The sequence below is a fragment of the Solanum verrucosum genome, unplaced genomic scaffold (assembly GCF_900185275.1).
Source record: "Solanum verrucosum unplaced genomic scaffold, falcon-dt-bn FXZP01000062.1, whole genome shotgun sequence".
Lineage (NCBI taxonomy): Eukaryota > Viridiplantae > Streptophyta > Magnoliopsida > Solanales > Solanaceae > Solanum > Solanum verrucosum.
Window position 1 is genome coordinate 7,611,340 of NW_026020477.1, and position 24,340 is coordinate 7,635,679.

General features: G+C 35.6%; 3 protein-coding genes across 4 annotated transcripts in view; 2 read left to right on the plus strand and 1 right to left on the minus strand.

Moving 5' to 3' along the window:
• Window positions 1-24,340, plus strand: part of LOC125809192 (uncharacterized) — a 511,850-nt gene that overhangs the window by 104,128 nt on the left and 383,382 nt on the right. The window lies entirely within an intron of this gene.
• Window positions 1,475-12,784, minus strand: LOC125809437 (serine/threonine-protein kinase MPS1). The gene is made up of 5 exons (XM_049489073.1): window positions 12,471-12,784; window positions 6,590-7,003; window positions 5,390-6,387; window positions 1,607-1,807; window positions 1,475-1,486 (listed from the first exon to the last, which is right to left on the minus strand). Exons 1-5 carry the CDS (start codon window positions 12,673-12,675, stop codon window positions 1,475-1,477), a joined length of 1,830 nt encoding a protein of 609 aa, XP_049345030.1. The 5' UTR covers window positions 12,676-12,784.
• On the plus strand, window positions 13,689-14,662 carry LOC125809438 (uncharacterized). Its single transcript, XM_049489074.1, has 2 exons — window positions 13,689-14,027; window positions 14,297-14,662. Exons 1-2 carry the CDS (start codon window positions 13,689-13,691, stop codon window positions 14,660-14,662), a joined length of 705 nt encoding a protein of 234 aa, XP_049345031.1.

Genomic DNA, 24,340 nt, shown 5'->3' on the forward strand with positions numbered 1-24,340 from the left:
CAACATGGAGCTCCTCTTCCCCTTCCCCTTCTCCCTTGGATGGTTTACAAAAGTTTTTCTCAGATAAAGTATCTTGCCTTGGGTTTATCTCTAGCTACATGACTTTTAGTTGAATATGGAATTGCATGCACCTTAAAATTGATCGAATGAAGAGACTTTAAGGAGATCAAATCTCTACTACTCCTGGAGCAAAGAATATTGAGGTTCAAGAGCTCTCAAGACATAATACTGAGAATGGCCATTGAAAGCACATTCTTAACAAGAGAAGATCAGTACTTCAACAAAATTCCGAGAAAAGTACTACCGGGTTCAATCAGTTTTGACCTTCATGAACCTTAAACATATACACTAAGCTAGTGTTTGGCCATAGATTTTGAATTTTATCTTTGAAAATCTATTGGCAATGAAATTTGATAAGATTTTGAAAATCTGATCGTCAAAATCTCCAGGAATAAATATGTAAACTGCAAGTAGCATAATGATGGACATTGAAGTTGAGCATAATTAACATTGGCCAAATACATACTTTACCCCTCCACGCAAATTCCTATTACACTCCCTTTCTTTGTGAGCATCCTTTTACAACTTAATTTGTAAGGTTCATCTCCAAAATCACCCTGAATGGCCCAAGACAACTCACACAATACGTGTTATAAAGTAAAAAAAAATAAAAAATATATTTATTTTTTTTAAAAAAAGAAAGAAACAAAACTACCATCCGCTTGCCCAAAATTCACCTATTTCTCTTCCTTCATGTTCAACCAACAATGGCAAGCGGATATTTTCCATTCCCAATTTTCAGTCGTCATTATCCAACATCTTCCGCAATCTCCACTACCCAACTCCCAAAAAAAGACAGGAGGAGAAAAACCAACCAAGAAAAGAGAGAAAAGACCATAAAAATGCACATTTCGCTGCTGCGTGGTTTTCCACTCAAAATCTCCCACATTACCAGTCAGTAGGCTACAACACAATCTTTTATTTTTTTGATAACCGTGGTGTCCAAGCAAGCTTGTGCGCACCTCAACTAATTCCACAAGATACCTGCCACCAACAAGAGGTACGAGGTAATTGTATCCACCAAGGCTAGGACAGGTGGGGGAAAATCACCTAGTGCTTTTGGCTCTGTTGGGATATGAACCTGAGACCTCGTGGTTCTCAACCCACTTCACTGACGACTAGGCCACACCCTTGGATGCTACAAGTCTTTTCTTCATCACGACTACTAAGTAAACTTATTTGTGATTATTTTGTTGTTCTTCATGTACATGACACCTGTGGTTTAGGGGAGTAACGGTTCCACTTTATACAAGTTGGGTGTGTGTAGAAGGATGCCTGCAAAGAAAGACCTGTACAAGCCTACAAGGATTTCAAGTTTAGGGGGAAAAGTATGTATTGAGGCATTAATATTGAATGCCGAAGTAAGACAGATACAAGGGCATAGAAAAACTGTCTACATGTTAATCATAAGACACTATACAAGAACCTGTAGTAATGAAACAACTTAAGATTAGAAAATGAATCCTCAGTAAAGATTAGGTCATGACAGCAACTTTGTAAAAATAAGCTGTAACAGCAGATGAAGGCGAAAATAGAAGGAATTGACCTGCCAGTAAAATCGAAGCCAGTTTTCATCAATAATTGAATCAGAGCCATCTAGTTCCCTCCATTTCTGAGACAGCATATGAGCCAAATCAATTTCACCGTATTCGAGAACCATGTATATGTATCCATCTTCTTTGACTCTTGTTTCATTATTACTCATCGAGCCATTCATGACTTCATCTAGTAAATTTTTATCTGTAACCTAACAAACAAGTGGATGTCAGTATTTGCTCCAAAAACTAAACAGCAAATTCCTAAAACCCTAGATGTGAACCCTCAACACTAAATGCAGACACATAAGTTTTAACCGCTTTGATAAGCCTATAGCTTTGGTTGAGGAAGCTAAGTTAGCAATTTAAACAGAGTCATATCTAGAGATAATCAATCACAACATGATCTCAAAAGAAATGCAGCAACCCAACTTCTGTTTAATAAATTCATACGATTTGAACTTCTCAAGGCCTAGGAGATCTGTCTATCAGCCTTCTTAAAATGTAGATACTACTATTCATTACAGACTTCATGTTCGGACTTCGGAGTTCAAAATCAAGGAGTATCATTAAGAATATTATTTAAGATTATCTTAAAGACTATATTATGGTCAAGAAAATCATTAAGATATATGTCGTAATAATTAGAATCTCAGGAATTAGGAAGCTTTGAGCTCATAATTCCTATATAAGGAGCGCTATTGTTTGTTATAAACCAATTTTGAAAAAAGAGTGATCTTTCATTTTTTTTTCTATGGAAAAGCAAATACTAAGCTCCTTGCTTAGTTCTCATCCGTGGAGTGGCAGGGAACTCAACATGGAAATATTCATTTCCAGATTCATGGACATTCATATAGCAGTACTACAACATAACTACAAGTTTCTTGAATGTACGCCGCCAACAGTGAGACGTATGAGAGAGAGAAAATTATAGCTATATTTGAAACTAGCTGTCTAATTCCAGCATATTTAATGTGGTAAACCTCAGGCCGCACTCAAATTGTACACTATTAAGATAAGTTATTTGTGAACTGATATTAGCATCCTTGAATGTTCTAGTTCTCACTTTGATCAGTGCTAGTATAAGAAGTTAATGAATTGAAATAACTTTTTCCCAGAGTAACTGCCCTCCCCCCAAACGCTACTCTTTAAATCAACCAAATTTTCCAAATGCCTAAGCATTCTAATCAATCTGATGGTGTAGAATTATTGGATGATGTTCACCGTTGGACTGCTTCACCTAAAGCAAGCTTCTTTTTCTTTGTCTTTTATCTTTTAGCAGACAATTGACACACGAAACTAGATTGAACAATTGAAAAGCACTCTAGAGAACAAATGTTTAGAATAAGTAGAACTAAGACTGGATATATGCATTGCAAGTTTCGCCAACATAAGAAAGAGTGACGTTATTGTGAGATTAGATGGGAACTATGGCATCTACATACAAACAATTCGTCCATCAAGGCTTGATGCTCTAGGAGAATGATATGATAGTCAAAGAACATAATCAAAATAAGATGGTTGAAATTAAGAAATTCTATCAGAGAGTTATGTGATAGGAAGATACCTACCAAAGTAAAAATTAAATTTGATAAAACACTTGTAAGACTAACAATGTTATATGGGATGAATGTTGGACCTCTAAGATCCAACGTATGCACAAGATGACTGTCAGAAGGTGTTTATAGACATTATGATAGATGTGCAATCATAAAAGATTAGACAAGATTAGAAATAATCACATTTGTCAGAAGGTGCAAATAACATATATGGAGGATAAATGAGCTATATGAGGTCGCTTGAGAAGGCTTTCTTTTCCGGGGAAAAGGGTCATATTTGTCCTCTACTATTGAAAAATTATAATATTACCCTTCGTTTGTACTATCAGTCCATATATGCCCCTACAATCATAAAAATGGCTCAACTTTGTCCTTCCTTCGTTAATCCCATCCATTTTAGTCACATGGCATGTCAACTCATCACACCACCCCTTCTTCTTCCACCACCACTCAGAGTCACCAACACACAACATGACAACACCTTTACCACATCTACCATCACCACCAACATAAACCATCCACCCGTCATCTATTTCTTTTTCATTAGTCTTAAATTAGTGGGACTCGAGCTATGGCCTTTCATTAGTCTTAAAAGAGATACATACGCACACATACTTGGGATATGAACATATGTTGGATTCGTGACATGTTCAAGAACATTATAATTTCTGCTTTCAAACATGCTTTTAGTGGATGTATGGACTAACTTCAAGCTTGAGGAACATTAGAACAGTCACCATTTCAGATATATATACATTCTAGTATCGGCCCGATGTTAACTGCCTTATCATTTTCAACAGTGAGTAAATTTCCTTTTGAAGCATAGCCATGTCTTTATGCATCATTATTTGTTCATTCTTTCACACACACAAAAAAAGTTTGTTTTGCACAAATGCCAGCATAAAGTTTCAAAATTCTATTTAATGGAAGATATGAAGGAAAGCTCTAAACTTTATCAACAACATAAATTAATTCTAGTCCATATCTTTCTTCGAAAGAAAAAAAATCTATAGTCTATGTCAGGTAAAAAAGTAAGCACATTTAATTTGGCTCATGTCAATCAACTCAACCGTAAATAAAGTATTCCTCCTAACATATGTGACTAGCAGATCACCGGTAAGGTCCTAATGTTTCAAGTATCAAAGGAAACAATGAATATTTAGAAATCAACAATATACCAAAATCACTTGGATGAGACAAGATAGAAAATCAAATGTTAACTAGCTTGAGTCCAGCCTATTTAAGACTAATGGAAGATCACTACAAGAGAACATGCAATTCGCTTGGGATTTTAGCTGCGAAAATAAATTCTAGCTGAAATAAATGTAATTAACGGAGGAAGGCAAATTTGAGTCATTGTTATGACGGAAGGGGCATATATGAACTGATAGTACAACAAAGGGTAATGTTACAACTTTTTCAATAGTAGAGGGGCAAATACAACTCTTTTCCCTTTATTTTTTATAAGAAACTCTTCTCTTTTTTTAAAGGCAAGGTTGCTTGAGACAGTTTGATTATGTTCTATGTTGACCTCCAAATGCACTAGTTTGTGGTGTGAAACTATGATGAGTGAAGGTGTTAAAAAGGAACGAGGTAGACCTAAATTCACATAGAAGGAAACTGTCCCAATAGACCTATAATCTCTTGGAATGCATGCAAACTAAGCGAAAACCAAGCATAATGGAAGAAAAAGATCTATATAAGGGGATATCAATTAGTTGGGATTAAAACTTAGGCATGTAGATACTTTTACTATAGGTTCAATATCAGCTAGGAATTATTAGTCTCGTTTAGAAACTTGAATGGTAGTGAAAATGTTGAAAACTTCTAGAGTTATAAACCCTATATTATTGATTATTAGATTGAGACGGGTATGAATGGAGTGACATGGATAGTAAGTATTTATATAGAGTCCCTAGGTAGTTGGGGTTGAGGGGTAGTTGTGTTTTACTTTTTAAGCATTCTTAACGTATGCAGCTTTTCCTAGAGGTAATCCTAGGAAAATCAAGCCGCTGTAATGCTCCATCAGCATGTTTAAAGATATAACACTGATTAGCAACTAACATCGTCCTTCTGATAGCTTCAAAATGTTTTCAATTGTTTCACCCATGAAATACCACTAATTTTGTAAAAAAAAAATCACCTGACCTCTACAACCAAAACATAAAATAGAGTTAAACCCCAGTAAAATGTTACTGTTTATGGAAATCATGAACGCTATAGTAACGTACGTACCTCATAGTCAATTAGTTGAATGATGTTGTTCTTTCCCTTCAGTCTCTTTAAATACTCAATTTCCTGACAAAACCCATATGCAGTAGCATAGTCACGACCTTTAAGTTTGATTTTCTTCAAGGCATAAATTGAGCAATCTGATGCAATGACTTTGTGGACCTCACTACTTCCACCACTACCTATCTTGCCAAGCCTTTGGTAAAGTTTTCCGTTAACTTTGAAAAATGTATCAGGATCATAACCTTTTTTACGAGACGAAGATGTTGCTTTACTACCCACACTTTTTTCTTGCTTTTCAGACTTAGAAGGTTCCAACTTCATGTTGGAAGATAAAACTTTTGACAAGGGAGCTTCAGATTGTATATCCGTAACACATTCTTTGGCTGAGTTATCCTCGAGAGGGGAAGTATCTTTAGGCATGTCACCATTAATCAGCATACTATTCTTCGGCCCTTCAGCCAGATTAGGTCTCTTAACTTCTGAATCAGTTTCAGTGGTAGAACTAGGTACAGCAATATCTGTCTGATCAGCTGAAAGCCTGTTTTCATTCTTTGGAACAGGATAAGAAGATTGCATCAGATGTTCAGATTTCAGTTTACGTTCCCCCAGTGACTCCATAGAGTTGCTTGCAAGATGAGATTGTGGACAATAGGTTGTTGAGTTTAGCATGGGAGCAGATGTCGAGTTTATCAATGTAGTTGTAGTGCAGCTTGAACCAACCACTGAAGCTTGAGTCATGGGGTGGCTCAAATCATTCCGTAAGAAGTTCCTGAATTGATGAATCTGATCTGCAACTCCTAATGTTCTATTTGCCAATAGAGAGGAATTCCCATTACCATCCACATCGGTGGTATGAATATTTTGATCTCTCAAGACTTGGCTAGCAGCAGTGACAGCCTCCATCTGATTTCCTACATCCCAATCCATTTCTGTCAATGTAAGTGAATTCACATGAGACAACAAGTCCTCTGTTCCAGTGACCATTCGGTTATTCACACCTGCATAAAGCATATATATGTACTATAATGTGCAAACTACTAAGCAGACCTAGTTTGCAGTAGGTCATTCAGTAAGACATCCTTTAGTTAATAAATAAGCACTAACAGATTATTCAGTTGACAACATATGAAACAGCTCAAGATATGTCTTAAGAGAAAAGATGGTCATATGCATTGAAGTTAGTGGAGTTCATAAAATTACCCTGAGACCTGGAAGTGCTATCAGCAGCAAAATGGACCTTCTTCTGCCCTTCAGCCAATAAAACATGCTCACAGTCTGTTCCCAAGGAAGCAGATGTAATGTTGCTTCTATGACCAGTGAAGGATTTTGGTTGATCTCTCAAACTATTGAATGAATTATAATTCTCTTCATGCATGTCTACTGTAGAACCATACTCCGAAGGTGGCATAGATGCATCCTCTTGAGCTTCTACAGTGTCAGAGCAAATGTTCTTTGGTTGTGAAATACATTCCATTAATCTGTGACTCAGGGGAATTTCATCTTGGGTCTTCTTTGCTTCAACTGTACAATCTGTATTCACAGTAGAGCCTCTTGATGCTTGCCGCACAGGAGCTACCGATCTCCTTGGCATAATACCATTTGATTGCATTGTACCTAAAGTATTCTCATGTTAGATCTCTTGGCTTTGAAAGTTGTCACCGAGTAGTGAATCAAAATGACCAAGTGCCAACATCTTGGGGAAAAGGGAAACAAAATAAGAACAAAAAATGAAAAGAGAAAAAGCTCTTGAGGTCCAACTTTAGAGGAACAGAAAGCAATTTCTAAACAACTAAACAAATTTGCAGCAGATGCATTTAAAAAGGAAAAGGATAACTTACATACAGAAACTGTAAGATGATAAGATCACCACTGGGAGGATAGTGAAAGTTGTAGTGATAAGATTAGGTGAAACCAGATGTAATCAATATTTACTAATATCAATATAACAATATTAGTAGCTTAATGGAAATGATGACATGCTGCCAATCATTAGCAAATAAGTGCCAGACTGCCAGGGAAAAAACACAAAACTTAAGACTGTCGGACATTTATAAAATAGAAAACACGAGAGCTTCTATGATCCCCTTCATTCCCTAACAGAGCACTCACTTCGTCTCCGACTAATTCTAAAAGGTGCACAACTATTCTGAAGACTTGTCACCTTGTTTATCCTATCGATCCTCTTTACATGATGTCTATCTTGAAATACTGCTCATAAGCATCTCAATAGCTACTTGGAAATAAGGTGCAAGTACAGGCATCTGGTCATGTGCAAATTCCAACTGCAAGACTACTAAGGCCACAATGTTGCTTAAGCTATCACAACATTATGGCCGAGAAATCCATCTAGAGCCGACCTTTTGGGTCAGCCACAGCCTTTAAAACTCGGGGATGATGGGCCCGCCTCTTGACCCATCTCCACCTAAGTATAGGACTAAGTTTGGCGCAGGGCTATAACTTGTGACCTACGACACAAATCCCTCAACCTTTGCCAATTGAGCTAACCCCTAGAGCGAAGGACAAAGTGCAATGTTTTTTTATAAAGCAAGTGATATTAATAACAGCATCAAGAAGATGCAAGAATTACAAGATATGGCATTTGAGTTTACAAAAAAAATCTCTAGCTGAGTGTACAAACTATCTAAGTCAAAACTAGTGAGTTAGTAAAGTCCTGAAGATGTGAGAGGAAACTAGCCAAATGGAAAGGTCAGTACCTGTCTCTGGGTGGCAGAGTAACACTCATCAAATCAGTGTTGGGTGGTCTGCCCACCTACATGATGAGCTTATTTCCAATCCCCAAGAACATTGAAAAGAAAATTAATAGGCTACAGAGAACTTTTCTATGGCAGGGTAACAAGGAAATGGGAGGTTATAATCTGGTTAAGTGGGAGTCAATCACACTCAATAGAATCCAAGGAGGCTTAGGCCTGAAGAACCTGAGTCTACAGAACAGCTGTCTACTTCAGAAATGGTTATGGAGATTTTGTACTGAAGACAGAGCCTTATGGAGAAGATTCATTGCAGGCAAATATGGTTTATTTAATCAATGGACAACTAAAGAGGTTATGGGCACTTTTGGATGTAGTGTTTGGAAGACCATTAGAAGATTATGGCCACACTTCAGAAGCAACATATGCATCAGTGTGGGGGATGGTCTAAAGACAGAGTTCTGGAATGAAATATGGTTAGGGGAAGACAATTTGAGAAACCTATTTCCTCATTTGTATACCCTAAGTTTGCAGAGCAATGCCACTGTGGCACAAGTCTGGAGTCAACAGGGTTGGGATCTAATTTTTAGAAGAGCATTAAACGATTGGGAAATTGAGGAAATTGCCAAGTTATTAGAGGTCCTCAATAATTTCCCAGGTACATCTCCAAGATCTGACAAGCCAATATGGAAAATACACAAGCAAAGGGTCTACACAGTGAAGTCATGCTATTGGAAGATGAACTACAATATTTCATTGACTGAGAGGTGGCCAATGGCCATGGAAACTAATTTGGAAGGTGAAATGTCCATCAAAAGTCTCATGTTTTGTTTGGCTACTGATTAGGAAAGCATGCCTTACTCATGAAGCTTTACAGAAAAGAGGCATGCATATTTGTTCAAGATGTTTTATGTGTGAACATGAAGCTGACGTAAATAATCATCTGTTCATTCACTGTCAAACCGCTACAAGGTTGTGTAATACGTTTTTGTGCAGTCTGAGGATTAGTTGGGTGATGCCAAAGACTACTTTGGAGGTCCTGAACAGCTGGCCAGGAGTTGGAAGTAGAGGCAAGAAGGAAGAATGGTGGAAGATCATCCCAGCATGTATCTGGTGGTCTATATGGAAGGAAAGGAATGCTAGTGTTTTGAAGGACAGAAAATCAATTTTCAGAGGATTAAAACAAACTGTAATAGTCTTCTACTTTTTTGGTGTAAACAAGACTTGGTGGGGGATGGGGTAGAATTAGTTGATTTCTTAGGAAACTTGTAATCTGATTACCACCATGGAGGTGTGCTCATCACACTATGGGATGTAAGTTTCCAATTCATCATCTCTTGGATGATGAATCTTTTGTGAATACAAAGTTACCCTTGTATCAAAAAAAAAAAAGTAAAGTCCTGAAGTTGTTTTGCATTAACATTAGGATACAAGTTGGACCAACTAAACAAATTGGCCATACACCTAGTGAAAAATGCCTAAAGCAGTTGACTCCTCATCAAAACATCTTCTACTCCTCTCTAACCAAATACACCAAAATAAACAAGCAGGTATCATGATCCAGATCTTCTTGATCGCTTTGTCAACTCTCCATAGGCTCCAACTCCCATAACCATCCTTAACCGAGAGGGGTGTAATCCAATTGAAACCAAATAGACAAAAAACATACTCCATAATTATGAGGGCCACCTCACAATGGAGAAGAAGGTGTCTGGGGTTTCAACCTCTTTTTTGCACATATAGCATCTGTTTGGGAGCTATTCTTTATGTTGTCTTGGGTAAGATATGCCTCATATAGAGTTTTCCAAGTAAAACAAACAACCTTAGGTGGTAGCGTGGTCCTCCAAATGAGTTTCCGTGGCCAGTTATCTATCATGGGGTTTCTAGAGCACAAATGTTGATACCCTTCCTTGACTGTATAAACTCCTCCTTTCTGGTGTCCCCATGTGAGCTTATCAACTGCCTAAGGATTAATGTGACAATGTTATAGTCTTGCAAAAAAGATCTACCAGATCATTCACTATCTACCAGATCATTCACTTCCCAATCGTGCATATTTCTTCTAAATACCATGTCCCAATTGGTCCCTTTTCTATTAGTAGTAATAACAGAATTGGGATCTTGAGCAATTCTAAACAAATCTGGGAAATACTCCTGAAGAGTGTTACTGCAAGCCATTTGTCTGTCCAAAATTTTAGGAGTGAACCATTGCCCAATTCAAAGTAAGCATTTTGATCAAATGTGTCCCACAACATCCTAATACCCTTCAACAGTCTCACTCCATAAGAAAGTTTAGTGGTATCTGTGCACCATTGATTCAGCCTTCCATGCTTAGCTATGATAACATCTTTCCAGAGCCCTGCCTCTCCCATATTGTATCTCCAAAGCCACTTCATCATCATACTTTTGCAGTGGGCAACAAGGTTCTTAATGCCAAGACCTCCTTGGTATTTTTGGTTGTGTGACCTTCTCCCATTTGATGAGGTGAAATTTGTGTTCCTCTATTGCCTTCCCAGAGGAAGGTCCTTCTTAACTTGTCAATCTGTTCTATAATCTCAGTTGGCATTATGAACAAGGCCATGAAATAAGTAGGCAAGTTGTCTAGAACATTAGTGACAAGTGGTACTCTACGTCTCTACCACCAAAGGAGATATACTGTCTTTGCCATGTTGCCAACCTCTTCTCAAACTTTTCAATAGCCCCAGTCCATATTTCAATGGATTCATACTGGCCACCCATAGGAAGATCCAAATATGTGGAAAGAAAATGAGCCAATGTTACAGCCCATGATATCGGCCAGCTCATCCAGGTTTAAAACTTCATTAACTTGGTAGATGGTGCTCTTTAGCATATTCATGTGGAAACCTGAAATAGCATCAAAAATAACAAAGTACAATTTTCTTTGCAGATTCTATCTGTTATTCACCCTGTGCTATACCCTCAAGACATTTTCAGAATATTATTAGAAAATATGGCTGCTTCTGATTGTTTTCAAGTCCTATATAAGTAATACACCTGTATACATGTCTAATTCATTCATAGCAAAAAGCAAGAATACCATTTGGCGCCACAACTCCAGGCATATTATTCTTCAAAGTAATGCATTCAATTGCAACTTTAACTTTATCATCAAATAATCCTATCAAACTTCCTGTAGATCTGTACTCTTCCTCGAGAAAGGACAAGATATGGATGTAACTCATATTGTTGTCAAAGGAGCATTTAAGCCCTGAAGAGAGGTTCAAAATGTGTTGAGCGTTTCGCCTCGCTTAATGTGTTTCAGTGTCGTTATTAAGGTTCAAACTTCTAAGACATAATTTTCCTTGTCAATTAGCCTCTTCTGAAAGGGCGACACTAAACAATTGATATTTCACATTATCATAAAAAAATCAACTTCTTTGTTCATATATTTGTCATTCATGCTTATAATTATTAATCTTGGACTAAACATACTATATATTTGTATTTTTCACCCTTTGTACCTTTTTTTATTAAAGCTCACATGTTATTTGTGCTTAATGCCACAGGGAACCTTATAGTTTCTTTGCGCTTTATGCTTTTGATTACACTAGTAACTCAGTTGCATTTTTCCTTTAGACCTCCAATTGAACAGAGCCCATGTGTTGTCTTTTCAACGATAAACTACATACTTCAGTAACTTCAAGAAGGAAAAAAAAAAGCATACTTCAATAACCTAAAGCCTCAACCTTTCAAATTCACGGAACTGAAATAGCAATTTCAACAATAAATGCCTAAAGATAAAAGATGAGAAAAGACAACTTCCACGATGAATCAAGTACCTCCATGACTTCCAGCCAAAATATACCGAGCCTAATAACTCAACAACTAGGAATAGGCATGCCATAATGATATGGCAAGCTCACTAATACATGTGGCTTTTATACTAGCACACCAAAGTAGAAAAAGAAAAAAAATGAAGCAGACAGATAACACTACACTACAGAAACACAAGTATTCCTTAAACTCCTACAAATTAAATTGATAACATAAAAAACTGCAAAAGCTGGTCCTAATAAGCCCACAAGAAGAAGATAAAACTCAACTACATCATAAAACATGCAAAGATACACTTCATCCTTTTTTTTCCCATTGTCATTTTCTCTTAACTGAAGTTACCAGAACATGCGGCATCAACAGGGTAAAACCCCCAAAGCCAAAGTTTTCATAGCTCAAAATTACAGAACTACCAGAAATTGAAGGGACATGTCACCACAAACCCTACACACTTGCACTTTAGAGCAGTAAACCTAGAGATAAAAGCCCTAATAGCAAAAATATTTGACAAAAAGATATTTAATCAAAAAGCCCTAAAAAGGTAGTGGCAGCATAAATGGAAGAGTGAGAATAGTTACCCCGAGGACGAGGGCGTTTGAAGGCGGCTTGAATGTGACGGAGGAAATCCGGTGGAGAAGATGAGGAGGAAGACGTCGTGGTTGTTGTTGAAGAGAGTGTAAAGGAACGGCTGACATTAGCGGATTCTGACGGATCGATTGGAAGAATGGAAATGGGCTTGGACGCTGCTTCTGGTCCTAGAAGGTTCGCCTTCTCACCTTCCATTGATCAATTGCAACTTGCATTTCTCTCCAATATGTTCACGACATAGTACTACTACACAATTGACTAATAAAAGTATCATATACCCAAATATATAGAAACAGAGAGAAAGAGAGAGATGAGATCTATATAGTGCTTAGTTTATGAAAATGGTGATGAATCTGTGGATCCATGAACACCAAATTGAAAAGAGAGAGAGTTTAGAGCTTCTCTAAAGTTCAAAAATGGTGTCTTGGCGCTCCTCAACTGTGGGGCTGCTTCCTTTGCACTTTGACTGTGTCTCATTTTGCACTTTGCCCCCTTAATGTGTCTCATTTTGCACTTTGCACCCTATCTTATTTTATCCTTTTCTTATGATATGGCCCCGAGTGCTTTCAAGTTTCAAATATGATCTATGGAGAAAAATAATTCAAACGGTCCTTGACTTTTTAGAATGTCATCTTAGTAACTAAATTTGGGTATGTTCATAATTGTTCATCAACTTCAATTGACTCTTGTCGCTGTTTCTAAAAAGTGTGTTCAAGTAGACAGAGGCGTATCCAGGATTTATAAATGATGGTGCACTATATAAAAATGTGGATCTAAGACATAAATTTGTTCGGTTAGATTCTTTTTACTGAAAACCATTAAAATTTTAAAATCATAGGTCCAAAATTAACTTTTATTTATCCAAACTAGTTACAAAATCTTAGAAAGAAAACTAAAACAAGATAGATAAAAGATTCAAATTTCTAACCTCACCTAGAGAGGTGCACCCAATCATCATCGTACTACATTATATGATACTTCGAGTCTGGGTTCACGCATTTATATTTAAATATTTTTAAAAAATATAACACTACTATATATGATTTCGGAAGGGGACCATGGGTTCACGTGAACCCAGTGACCCCCTCTTGTATATGCCCCTGCAAGTAGGTGAACTTGTACTATTAATTTCAAATATTTTGAATTTGTTGGGAGCTTCTTTTAAACGTGTGGATAATTTTTGAGAATCTCAAAAAAAGCATCTCCAAATGGCATTGGATATGGGTGAACTAGAAACGGGTAGAGGGTTGAATCAAGAACTTGATCTTGTTAAAGCCAGTGATACTCGTTGGGGATCTCACTACAAGTCATTTGGAAAGTTTATTAGTAGCTTTGACTCTATTGTTGATGTACTTGATACTCTTGTTGAAAATGCAAGTACTTTGGATGAAAGAGCAAGCGCATTGGGATTTCTCAGAAGTTGTCAAACGTTTGAGACTATTTTCTTGTTGCATTTGATGATAGATGTTTTAGGAATCACAAATGATCTTAATGTTTCATTACAGAAAAAGGAGCAAGACATTGCAAATGCCATGATTCTTGTAAAGGTAACAAAGAGAAGGTTGCAAGCTTTAAGAGATAATGAATGGGATCCTCTCTTAAAAAAAAAAAATTGGATGGGATTCACTTAAAGAAAAGGTAGAAGCATTTTGTATCAAGCATCATTTCATTGCCCAATTTTGATGATCCATATGCTAATTCTGGAAGATCACGACGTAAAGTAGTTATTTGTACTACTTTGCATCATTATCGTGTGGATGTGTTTTATAAAATCATTGATTGGCAACTACAAGAACTTAATGATCGTTTCAATAAGGTGACAAGTGATTTGCTTAATGGAGTATCTTGCTTGAATCTAATTGATTCATTTTCTAGTTTTGACATAACGAAGATAATGAGAATGGCTGAATTATATCCTAATGATTTTGATGGGTCCAACGTGAGAACTCTTGAGAATCAACTTGTTAATTACATTATTGATGTTCGTGATATTGATGAAAGGTTCTCCAATTTGGGTGGACTTGGAGAACTTTCAAGAAAGTTGGTTGAGACAAAGAAGCATTTAACCTATTCTCTCGTATTTCTTTTAGTGAAGTTTGCTTTGCTTCTACCTGTTGCCACTGCTACAGTTGAAAGAGCTTTTTCAGCAATGAAGATTATCAAGAATGACTTGCGAAATTGAATGGATGATGAATTCTTAGATGGTTGCATAGTGCCTTATGTAGAGAAAAAAGTATTTAAAGATATTTCTAATGAGTGTATTATGAAAACATTTCAAGAGATGAAGTGTCGTCGAGTGCAATTATAGTTACCACTTTACATATTTTGGTGTGTATGAAACTATCCGTCAATATATTTATCCTACTTCATCTTCCTTAGTTTATCCATTGATATTTTATAAGTTTCGGTTTTAAGAATTTTCATTTTGGATAGTTGGTTAGTTTGATATTGAACAGGTAAAGAGTATGAAAAACTTGGAGCACTATGTAGAAATTAATAATTGAGGTACGACTATTTGAAGCCAATCTTTGTAATTTGATTAGCAAAGTTTATTTTTTTACTTGTCCTAAAGTATGAACACCCTTGGCGAAAATCCTGGCTCCGCCACTAGTTCATACCATAATTTATCTACTCAAAATAGTTACTTGATAATTGGAATTACTAGCAGATAACTTTTCAGATCCTGTATATATATTTACTAGTAAAATTATTCGCGCCTCGCGCAGAAATTTAATATTACGAAATTTATAAAATAATACTTATAACATATCAGTCATTAAAACTAAAACACTATATTATCTTACATACAAGATTATGTAGTAACGAACATTAATAATGTAAGGAAAACGATAATTATAACATCTTATCATTTATCCTTCAATCGATCATTTTTAATTTGATTTTATAATTCATCTTTTTGCTTCCAGAAAGTGTTACTATTTGATATTTTGGGGGAATCAAATGAAAATCAACCTGAGATATTAAATTTTCTAATAAATAAATAATTATTGGTAAAGGGATAAATAAATTTTAAAAGGCTGAAAAAAGTGAACAAATATTTTAATTCTAATGTGTAGAAAGTTCAACCCTACCTTTGATTTACATGCATTATTACTAGGTAAAGAGCCCGCGCTTTGTGCGGGGGTGTAATTTTTTTGTTTCCAGTAATATATTGAGTGGTGAGTACTATGTTTTCCTTTTTCTGTATTTATCTTTTTCAATTGATGCGTAAACTTTGTAATCATATGAGAGTAGCAATGTCTATACATTGTTGAAGTGTTGTGCATGTCAGGGATGTTTATTTTTTGCAGACAAAGTTATTTATGATGTATAAGCACATGCCCTTTAGTTTAATGTGTAATTGTAGGTTCAATTGTATTAATGATGGCCGAGGTTGTACGACAAATAGTATATTTTCATTAAGTTTAGACTTGTCTATTATTAAACTATAAAGATGGGGAACATGTGGCCACATTTTTTGTATATTGGAATTCTCAGCTCAATCTGATTTGAGTACGTGTTGTTTCTCTTACCGGCCACATGAGATGGTCTTTAGACATGTAAAAAACCATTTCATATATTTATTTGTCTTTATGTTGAATTACATGTTTTTATGTACCTGTTAATTTTGGCTGTAATTATCAGTAGTAAAATTTGGTCCCGTGTATTTTTTTATGTTCGTAATATTTGTGTAAGTGAAATAATATCATATTGGGTTCAATAAGTATTCAAATAATATATGTAATAATCGAATGTTCTTTTGAGCGGTGTCTGTACTATGTTTTCCTATTTATCTTATCCAATGAATAAGTAAACTTTGTATTCATCATTTGCGTGTAATGCAAAGTTTATACATTGTTGAAGTGTTTTGCATCTTACATATTTGTTTTTGTGTGAGAAGTTCATTATGATGTATAAGCGCATCTTCTATAGTTAAATGTTTTAAAGTAGGTTCAATTGTATAAAATGATGGCTGGCGTTATACGACAAATACTATATTTCATTTAAGTGTAGACATCTTTATTATACAAAGGATGCCGAACAGGTGGCCACATTGTTTGCCTATATTGTAATTATCAGTTCTGATTAGAGTAATATAGAATATGTCTTATTTCTTTTACCAGTCACATGTGAAGGCCTTTAGACATGTAAATAAACTAATTCATTTATACATTTGTATGTCTGTTGTATTACATGTTTTTATGTACGTGCTTATTGGGGATTTTGTTAGTAGTTGGAAATTCACGTCGTTTGAATTCTTACCCGTCCAAATTACAGTGTACCTCAGAATTGTTTAAGTGCCTCTTCATACGCAGTAAAATAGTATCACGTCGGACTCAACATGTATTTAAATAATATATTTAAGGGAAAATTGTATAAAATTGTAAACTATTAATTCAAATTAAATGCTATAGCCATCGTTTATTTTAATTGTAATTCGCAGCAAACATCCCCATTTTTGCCATCTGATTCGATATACAATTAGCCATTTTCGGTATACAATTAGCCATTTTATACATTTCGGTATAAAATGTGTTTGTGTTTGTATAAAGCGAGATAAAAATGTATATACAAATACAAATACATATATTTTCGTCCTATACACTTATAATTATACAAATACAGATCTTATTATACAAATTACAATGTATAAATGAATTTATACAAAACTGAACAATTTGTATAAAATTGGATGTTTGTAGCGAATTATACAAATCAAAAGCTCGAGAAAATGACATAAATAGTCCCTTAAATATAGGAGTAGGTCTAAAATTGTCCCTTAACTATACATTTAACGGATTTAGTTCTTTAACTATTCAAAAACTTATCAGCTTTGGTCCCTTAACTATACACTTATCGGTTTTAGTCCCTTAACTATAAACTTACCGATTTAAGTCCTTTAAGTATTCAAAGACTTATCAAGTTTAGTCTTTGTCCATTTTTTAAATACAAATAACTTAGGTTTATATTAACAGAAATTTTCGTGAAATTAAATCTTTAACCATTTTTTAAGTTGTTTCTCTATCCCCGGCCTTTTTTCTTCAAACTACTCTTATGAAAAGAACAATAACATCAAGGATTCAAAATAAAATTAATGAGGAAAGAAGGTATAAGTCCTAATTTTATTCAATTAGGATAAAATTAAGCACATAATTGTTGTTAATGACTTGAATCCGCACTTAAATATGCTAATCAGTGCGGATTTTATTTAATTTACTCAAATTTCTTTACGTAAAATAAAATGAATAGAATAATAAAATTGATCTATTTAAAAAAATAAAAAAATTACAAACCTATCATTTTATAAATTTCAATTTCTGAAAAATTAAACAAATTTTGTTCAATGAAGTCATTGGAGTACAAACTTTGAATTTAACGGGTAATAATTTTTTTCTTCTTATAATAAAGTTTAGCATATTCAAGTCATTAGTAGCAATAATATGCTTCATTTTATCCTCCGTTGAATAAAATTAGGACTTATAATTTTTTTCCGAGTGAATTTTATTTTAAATCGTTGAGGTTAAGGTTCTTCGCATAAGGTTAATTTGAAGAAAAAATAGCAGAGAGAGAGAAACAATAGAAAAAATTCCTAAAGGATTTAATTTCTTGAGACATGGATTCTGTTAATATAAACCTAAGCTATTTGCATTAAAAAAAATGGACAAAGACCAAAGCTGATAAGTTTTTGAATACTTAAAGGACTAAAATCGGCAAGTTTATAGTTAAGGACTAAAACTGGTAAGTGTATAGTTAAGGAACCAAAAATGATAAGTTTTTGAATAGTTAAAGAACTAAATCCGTTAAGTATATAGTTAATGGACCATTTTAGACCTACTCTTATAGTTAATGGACTATTTATGTCATTTTCTCTCAAAAGCTCCATAACAAACATAAAATTTGTTATGGAGCACAATTATGCAAACTATAGCTATAACATACAAATATGATTTTTATGTTTGTTATATATGAAAGTTGCTCTATATTTAATAATCAAACATTCTGTTTGTGGATGAATGACATTGTAAGTGGACATAATTTTCCCCAGCAAGTGCAAGTTATATATTTTAACAAAGCCTTATATTACCTTCCAAAAAAACAATTTGTATGTCTGATGTTACATGTTTGTATTGGTTGCTCTGATAAAGTCATAGAGCCGTCAATATGGGCTAGGTCCGTTGGGGCCGGCCTGGCCTAACCCGTGATTTGATAGGGTTGGGCTACGATTTTTGGAGCCCATTTAAGAAAAGGGTTTCTTAGCCCGACCTGAATAAGCCTGCCGATTTGTGGGGTTTGAGAAATATGGATATGGTCGGTCCGTGAGCCAAATAAAAATAAAATAGACTATTAAATATAACAAGAGTCTAAACTCAAAATTCTATTTAAAGTTTGAAATATTACAATTTAAATACAAATTATGTTTATAAAATATGTACTACATAAAATAAAAATTCCCTAAAATTTCTAGGAATCACTACATAGGTCGTTGCCTATGGAATATGGTCATAGTTTTTGTGTTTTATTATGATCATTGGAAAACAATTAGGTTAATATTTTTACTTAGTTATTTATGTTTTTACTTGAAATCAAACTTAATAAATATTATAAAGATAATTTTATTTGTGGATTTGATTAACTAGTAGTAACACTAACACCATATAATATTCTCTTGTCGATATTTATAATAATATTTTAAAATTATAATCTAATTTAAAAAATTATAAAAAATATATTTGTAAGAAAAAAGGGCTGGCTCGGCAAGCTCGTACACGTACTTAGGGGATGAGCCGACCATTTTCTGGCCACACAAAAAATGGGATAGTCAGGACCGACCCGTTAAATTTCAAAGCCTGTATGGGTTAGCCCGAATTGGGTGGGACATCCCATATTGACAACTCTAGATAAAGATATGGAAGCGATTATTTAAATAAGGTTTAAATTATATTGAAAAGTATGTGGGCTCTTGAATTCATCCAACCTCAACCCTCGACCTCGACTTCAATCCAGGATGTAACTTTTGAACTGAGATTCGATCCAGACACCCGATCCAAAGATATGATTTGAGAATCAAACCTGACTCTCAACCCTAACATCTGATTCAAGATTCATCATTTGAATGGGAAAATGCCCCCCCCCCCCCACTCTCGACCCCAACATTTATGTAACATCTCGCAATTTGAAATAGGTAGGAAGAAGCTTAGAACTGGAAATAGTCATTTTTGGAAATAATGAAAATTTGAAAATTTGTTCCAGTTAGCAAAAAGTTGAGTTTTGGTCAACTTCAAATGGTCATAACTTCTAGATTAGGATGAGTTAGAGGTGCTTCCAGATATGGTAGGAAATATCCTAGAATGATCTTTCTAACGCCGCTGAGTTTGCGCAATTCCGAGTTTGTATGAATGAGTTATGCCCTTTGGAACTTGGGCTGGGCAATTAAGGAAAGTCTAATCTGGATTTTTCAAGGGTAGATTAGTCTTTTCCTTACCCAATTAATTTAATTTGTTTTAGTAAATTAATTAAGGGTCAAATTAGAATGAGATCAGTTTAGTCAATTGGAAATTCACGCTAGGGCTTGGAGAAAAGAGGAGAAAGGAGCATAAAAGCTCAAGGTTCGCCAAGAACGATCGATTTTGGTTGTGGATTTGCCAAGGAATTCATCTTACAAGGTATGTGAGTCTTTCATAGCGTTGGGTTCATTCACCCCTGCGCCAAACATGTTTAGATCAGCGAAATTCGTCCTAAAAGAATTTGAAAGTTGATGTTCTTGACATGTATTCTTGAATTTGAATGTCGTTCTTGAATTGGGCTGAATTGAGGAGTTTCAGAGATCGTTACATTGAGTTTTAGAGTTGTTTTGAGTTAGGTTCTTGAGTACATATGCTAGGTATCGGAATCTAAAATGAATTTGAGATCAATAGTCGAGTTTAGGCGAATTGTAGCTGTAAAACGGAGAAGGAAAAAGTCGAGCGTGATCTGGCATGCAAGTCCGGGTCGCGGACTTTCTCCCCCAATGACCAAAATGTTTCTCCGCATCGCGGTTAAGACGCAGACTCCTCCGTCTCAAAATTTAATTTTGCAAGTAATTATTTAAAACACCTCCGCGTCGCAGACTTGTTCCAAGACGGTGATTTCGTGACTTTTCTCATGTTTATCTATTTAAACTCATTCCTAAATATCATGAGATCCTTCCAATCACAAATCAAAATCCTTGAATCCATAATTCAATTCAAGGTTTATTTAAGAGTCAAGTCAAGAGCAGTTAAGATCAAAGTCAAGAGAAGTTCTTAGAGTTTTCCAAAAGTCTTTTCCGAATGTTTTAACTTTGTTTTAAGACTTAAAGTTCAAGTTGAGTAATGAGTAAAGAGTAAAGAGTAACGCTTGAAGTTCATTTCTTCAAAAGTATATGGGGACTATATAGTCTCAAAGGGTTTAAAATGTTTTCACATTTAAACAAGAAAGGAAACCTCAATTTCCAAAGAGCCTTCGGGCTAGTTTCAGAAAAGAGTAATCGCTTTCTAAATGAAGCAAGAAGGGAAACTTTGATTTCTAAGATAACCTTTGAGCTAAGTCTTTTAGCACTAATCTCAAATCACAGAAAGAAGTATGTCTTTACACATAAGAGCTAATATATTATTTTTGGGAGTAGTATTGAGCACCGATATGGGGGAGAGTTCAAACAACTCACAGCCCCCATAAACCATGTAGCCACCATGGGTAGAAAATGGTCATACTTTTTAGATGATTCCTTTAGTGTTTTGTAGCATAGGCAAGTGGATCCACTTAGTAGTTCAGGTTCTATACTCATGGCAAGGTATAGGACGGCCCTGGCAGCGTGAGGCAAAACGTTGTATCATCACAATAGCTCTTACGTGATGGTTGTCGGTTAAAGAAACTCCCATAGAAGTTATTGTATTCTTATATACACAGTTCTTTGTATTTTTACATACATTTAAGAGTTTTGTTGTATCCTTGAATACACACAGAGTTGACATCATATTTTTAAACAACTTTTCTTTATATTACACTTGTTTTAAACTACTTTATATTGAAATAAGTTCAGTTATGTTGAGTTGAGTTGAGCCAGGTAAGTTCTTCAGGTTCCTTTTCAAGCCTATGTAGAATTTAGCATTTCAACTCGCATACTCGTACATTCAATGTATTGATACCAGTTAGCGTGCATCGTCTTATGATGTAGATACAAGTAACTAGGATCGGCATCCAGCGCATCGTTGATCCAGTGAGCACTCTAGAGTCAGTTGGTGAGCCTACTTGCATTCTGGAGGACTTCTTTTATTTGCTTTCAGTTATTTTATCAGTTCATTAGGATGTTGTGGGGCTTGTCCCAACATCCATCTCAGTTGTTTTTAGAGGCTTCATAGACAGTCAGTCAGTTAGTAGTTCAGTTGTCTTTATATTATCATTCAGATGTTGTTTACAGACTTCAGTTGCCATTTTGGATGAGTTATATCTCTTTAAAGTTATGTTTTGAGATTATCTTGATAAGTTAAGTCTTCCGCTGAGTAAGTATGTCAGGCCAAGGGTTCGCTTGGGGCTAGCAATGGTTTTCGAGTACCGACCATTCCAGGGTGTAGGCTCGGGGTGTGACAATCTAACTCAAAACCCCAACACTCGACCCGAGACCCTGACCCCAACACCCGAACGGAGACTATAGGTGGACCCACATCTATATGTGGGGGTGCACGTGCACCCGTCAACTTCAAAAAAAATCATGAGTATATATGTATATCTATCTTGAGAAACTGACAGAAGTTAGGATATAATTAACGATACACCCTTGAGGAGCATATGAGTGCCCTTGTGCCGTTGATACAAGCCGGAGGAATCACTCGTGAGACCAGAGTTTTAATCCAGCTAAAGCCTTTTTTCACTTATTTTATTTTAACTTTACCTTAGAGTTCATATTTGAGCTTTAGTAATATTGATGCAGCCAATTTTTTCAACTTCTGGGTTCGCTGATACGCTCAAATTACACCTCCTTTCAGAAGCATAAGCGATCGTTATCAAGTAAAGAACCCAACTTGTAGGTTGGGATCGATCCCACGAGGAAAATAGTTTAGACTTTACTTTTAACCGACAATTATATTCGATTAGTCAAATTATTTCCAGAAACAAGTAATAAAAAGGGGGGTTGTGCTTGTGTAAAACAAATAGTAATACGAAATATTGTAATCAATAATTAAACTCAACTTTGGTTGTTATCAAGATAAGAGAAATAACTAGGGTATACGTGTTCCCCATAATCTCATAACACAGTAATTCTAGTAATAGCAATCCTCTTCTAGTGTATTACATGCAAAGTGATAAGTTAGGTATCTCTAAATCCTTGGTCCGGCATCTAGAGAATTTCACCCCGCACCTTGGTCCGGCTACGTGTGTATAATTTACTAACCCTTACCTTTACCTCATATTAGACATCATAATCGATGTTTGGCTTAGTTTTTACTTCGCACCAATCGACACTAGCCTATTAGATAGTATCACACTAAATCTATGTTGATAATTCTTTTCTTGTTAATTACCTCCTTGGTCCGGCAAGTAGTAACAAGGCGAGTTCTAACGTTGGCCACCGTTAAAAAGACTTCTAAACGAAAGAATTATCAATGCATGCAAAATACTAGTCAAGAATTGCTTATTTACTATTCATACTTTGTTAATTGATCATGGTTCCCACAACCCTAGTTGTGGATTTAGTTACTCATATTAGCAAGAACACAATTCATAATTGTAGATGGAGAAATCATGAACTTACGTAAAGAGAATAATAAACCCAGAGAATTAACTTGAATTGCAAAGCCAAAATCTTCAAAACGAACTTGGGAAATCAATAATTGCTAGGGTTGCAAATTAATCTCCAAAGTTCCAAAGTAAAAAAATAGAATAATAGTGTCTAACACCCAAAAACGAGGTTTACATGTCCTATTTATAGAAAACAAATCCTAAATAAAAAAAGGAAACAAATTAAGGAAAGTTTTGTTCAGGTACGCGTCTTCGATCCACGAGACTGACTTACGGACCGTCGATTGATCTACGGTCCGTAAGTCCCTTCCGTCACTCGGGACTTAGAAAATATTTCGGCATCCAAAAATTAGCTTCTCTGAAGCAAACGACGGACCAGCAGCACGGACCGTAGATCGATCTACGGTCCGTCAATCCCTTCCGTAGCTCCATACTTAGAATCTTCAAAAATCAGGTACTGGAACCCTCACAGTCTCATCCTACGGATCAACAGTACGGTCCGTAGATCCATCTACGGATCAACAGTACGGTCCGTAGATCCATCTACGGATCAACAGTACGGTCCGTAGATCCATCTACGGATCAACAGTACGGTCCGTAGATCCATCTACGGACCGTCAATGGGCACCGTGGTTCCACACTTGGTCAGATTTCCCTGATTTGTCCTCAACACATTCCTGCTGGTCTACGGTCATCACCTACGGACCGTGAATGGACCTACGGTCCGTAGATGACCTCCGTGGATGCCTTTTTCTGCATTTCCTTCAGCTGTCTCTAAACTTCCGCGCTTGAACACCTTTCCTGCAAAACATGATAAAATACATAAAAACCAATATAAAATGGCCCTAGACACACACAACTTGTAAGTAAAATGCATTAGAAATACCGTAAACTCACGGTATATCAATTCGCTCTGCTTGAAACCCAAAATAATAAGAAGAGGAACAAGGTAAGAAAGAAGAAAGAAAGACTTCTTATTTCTTGAGAGGTAAAATACAATGAAAATAAACCTTTTGTTTCTAATTCCTAACATTTCTTCAAAAAAGCTACTACTGTAACAATGATTTTCTCTCTCTCTAGAAAATGCCCATTTCTAAAACATGGC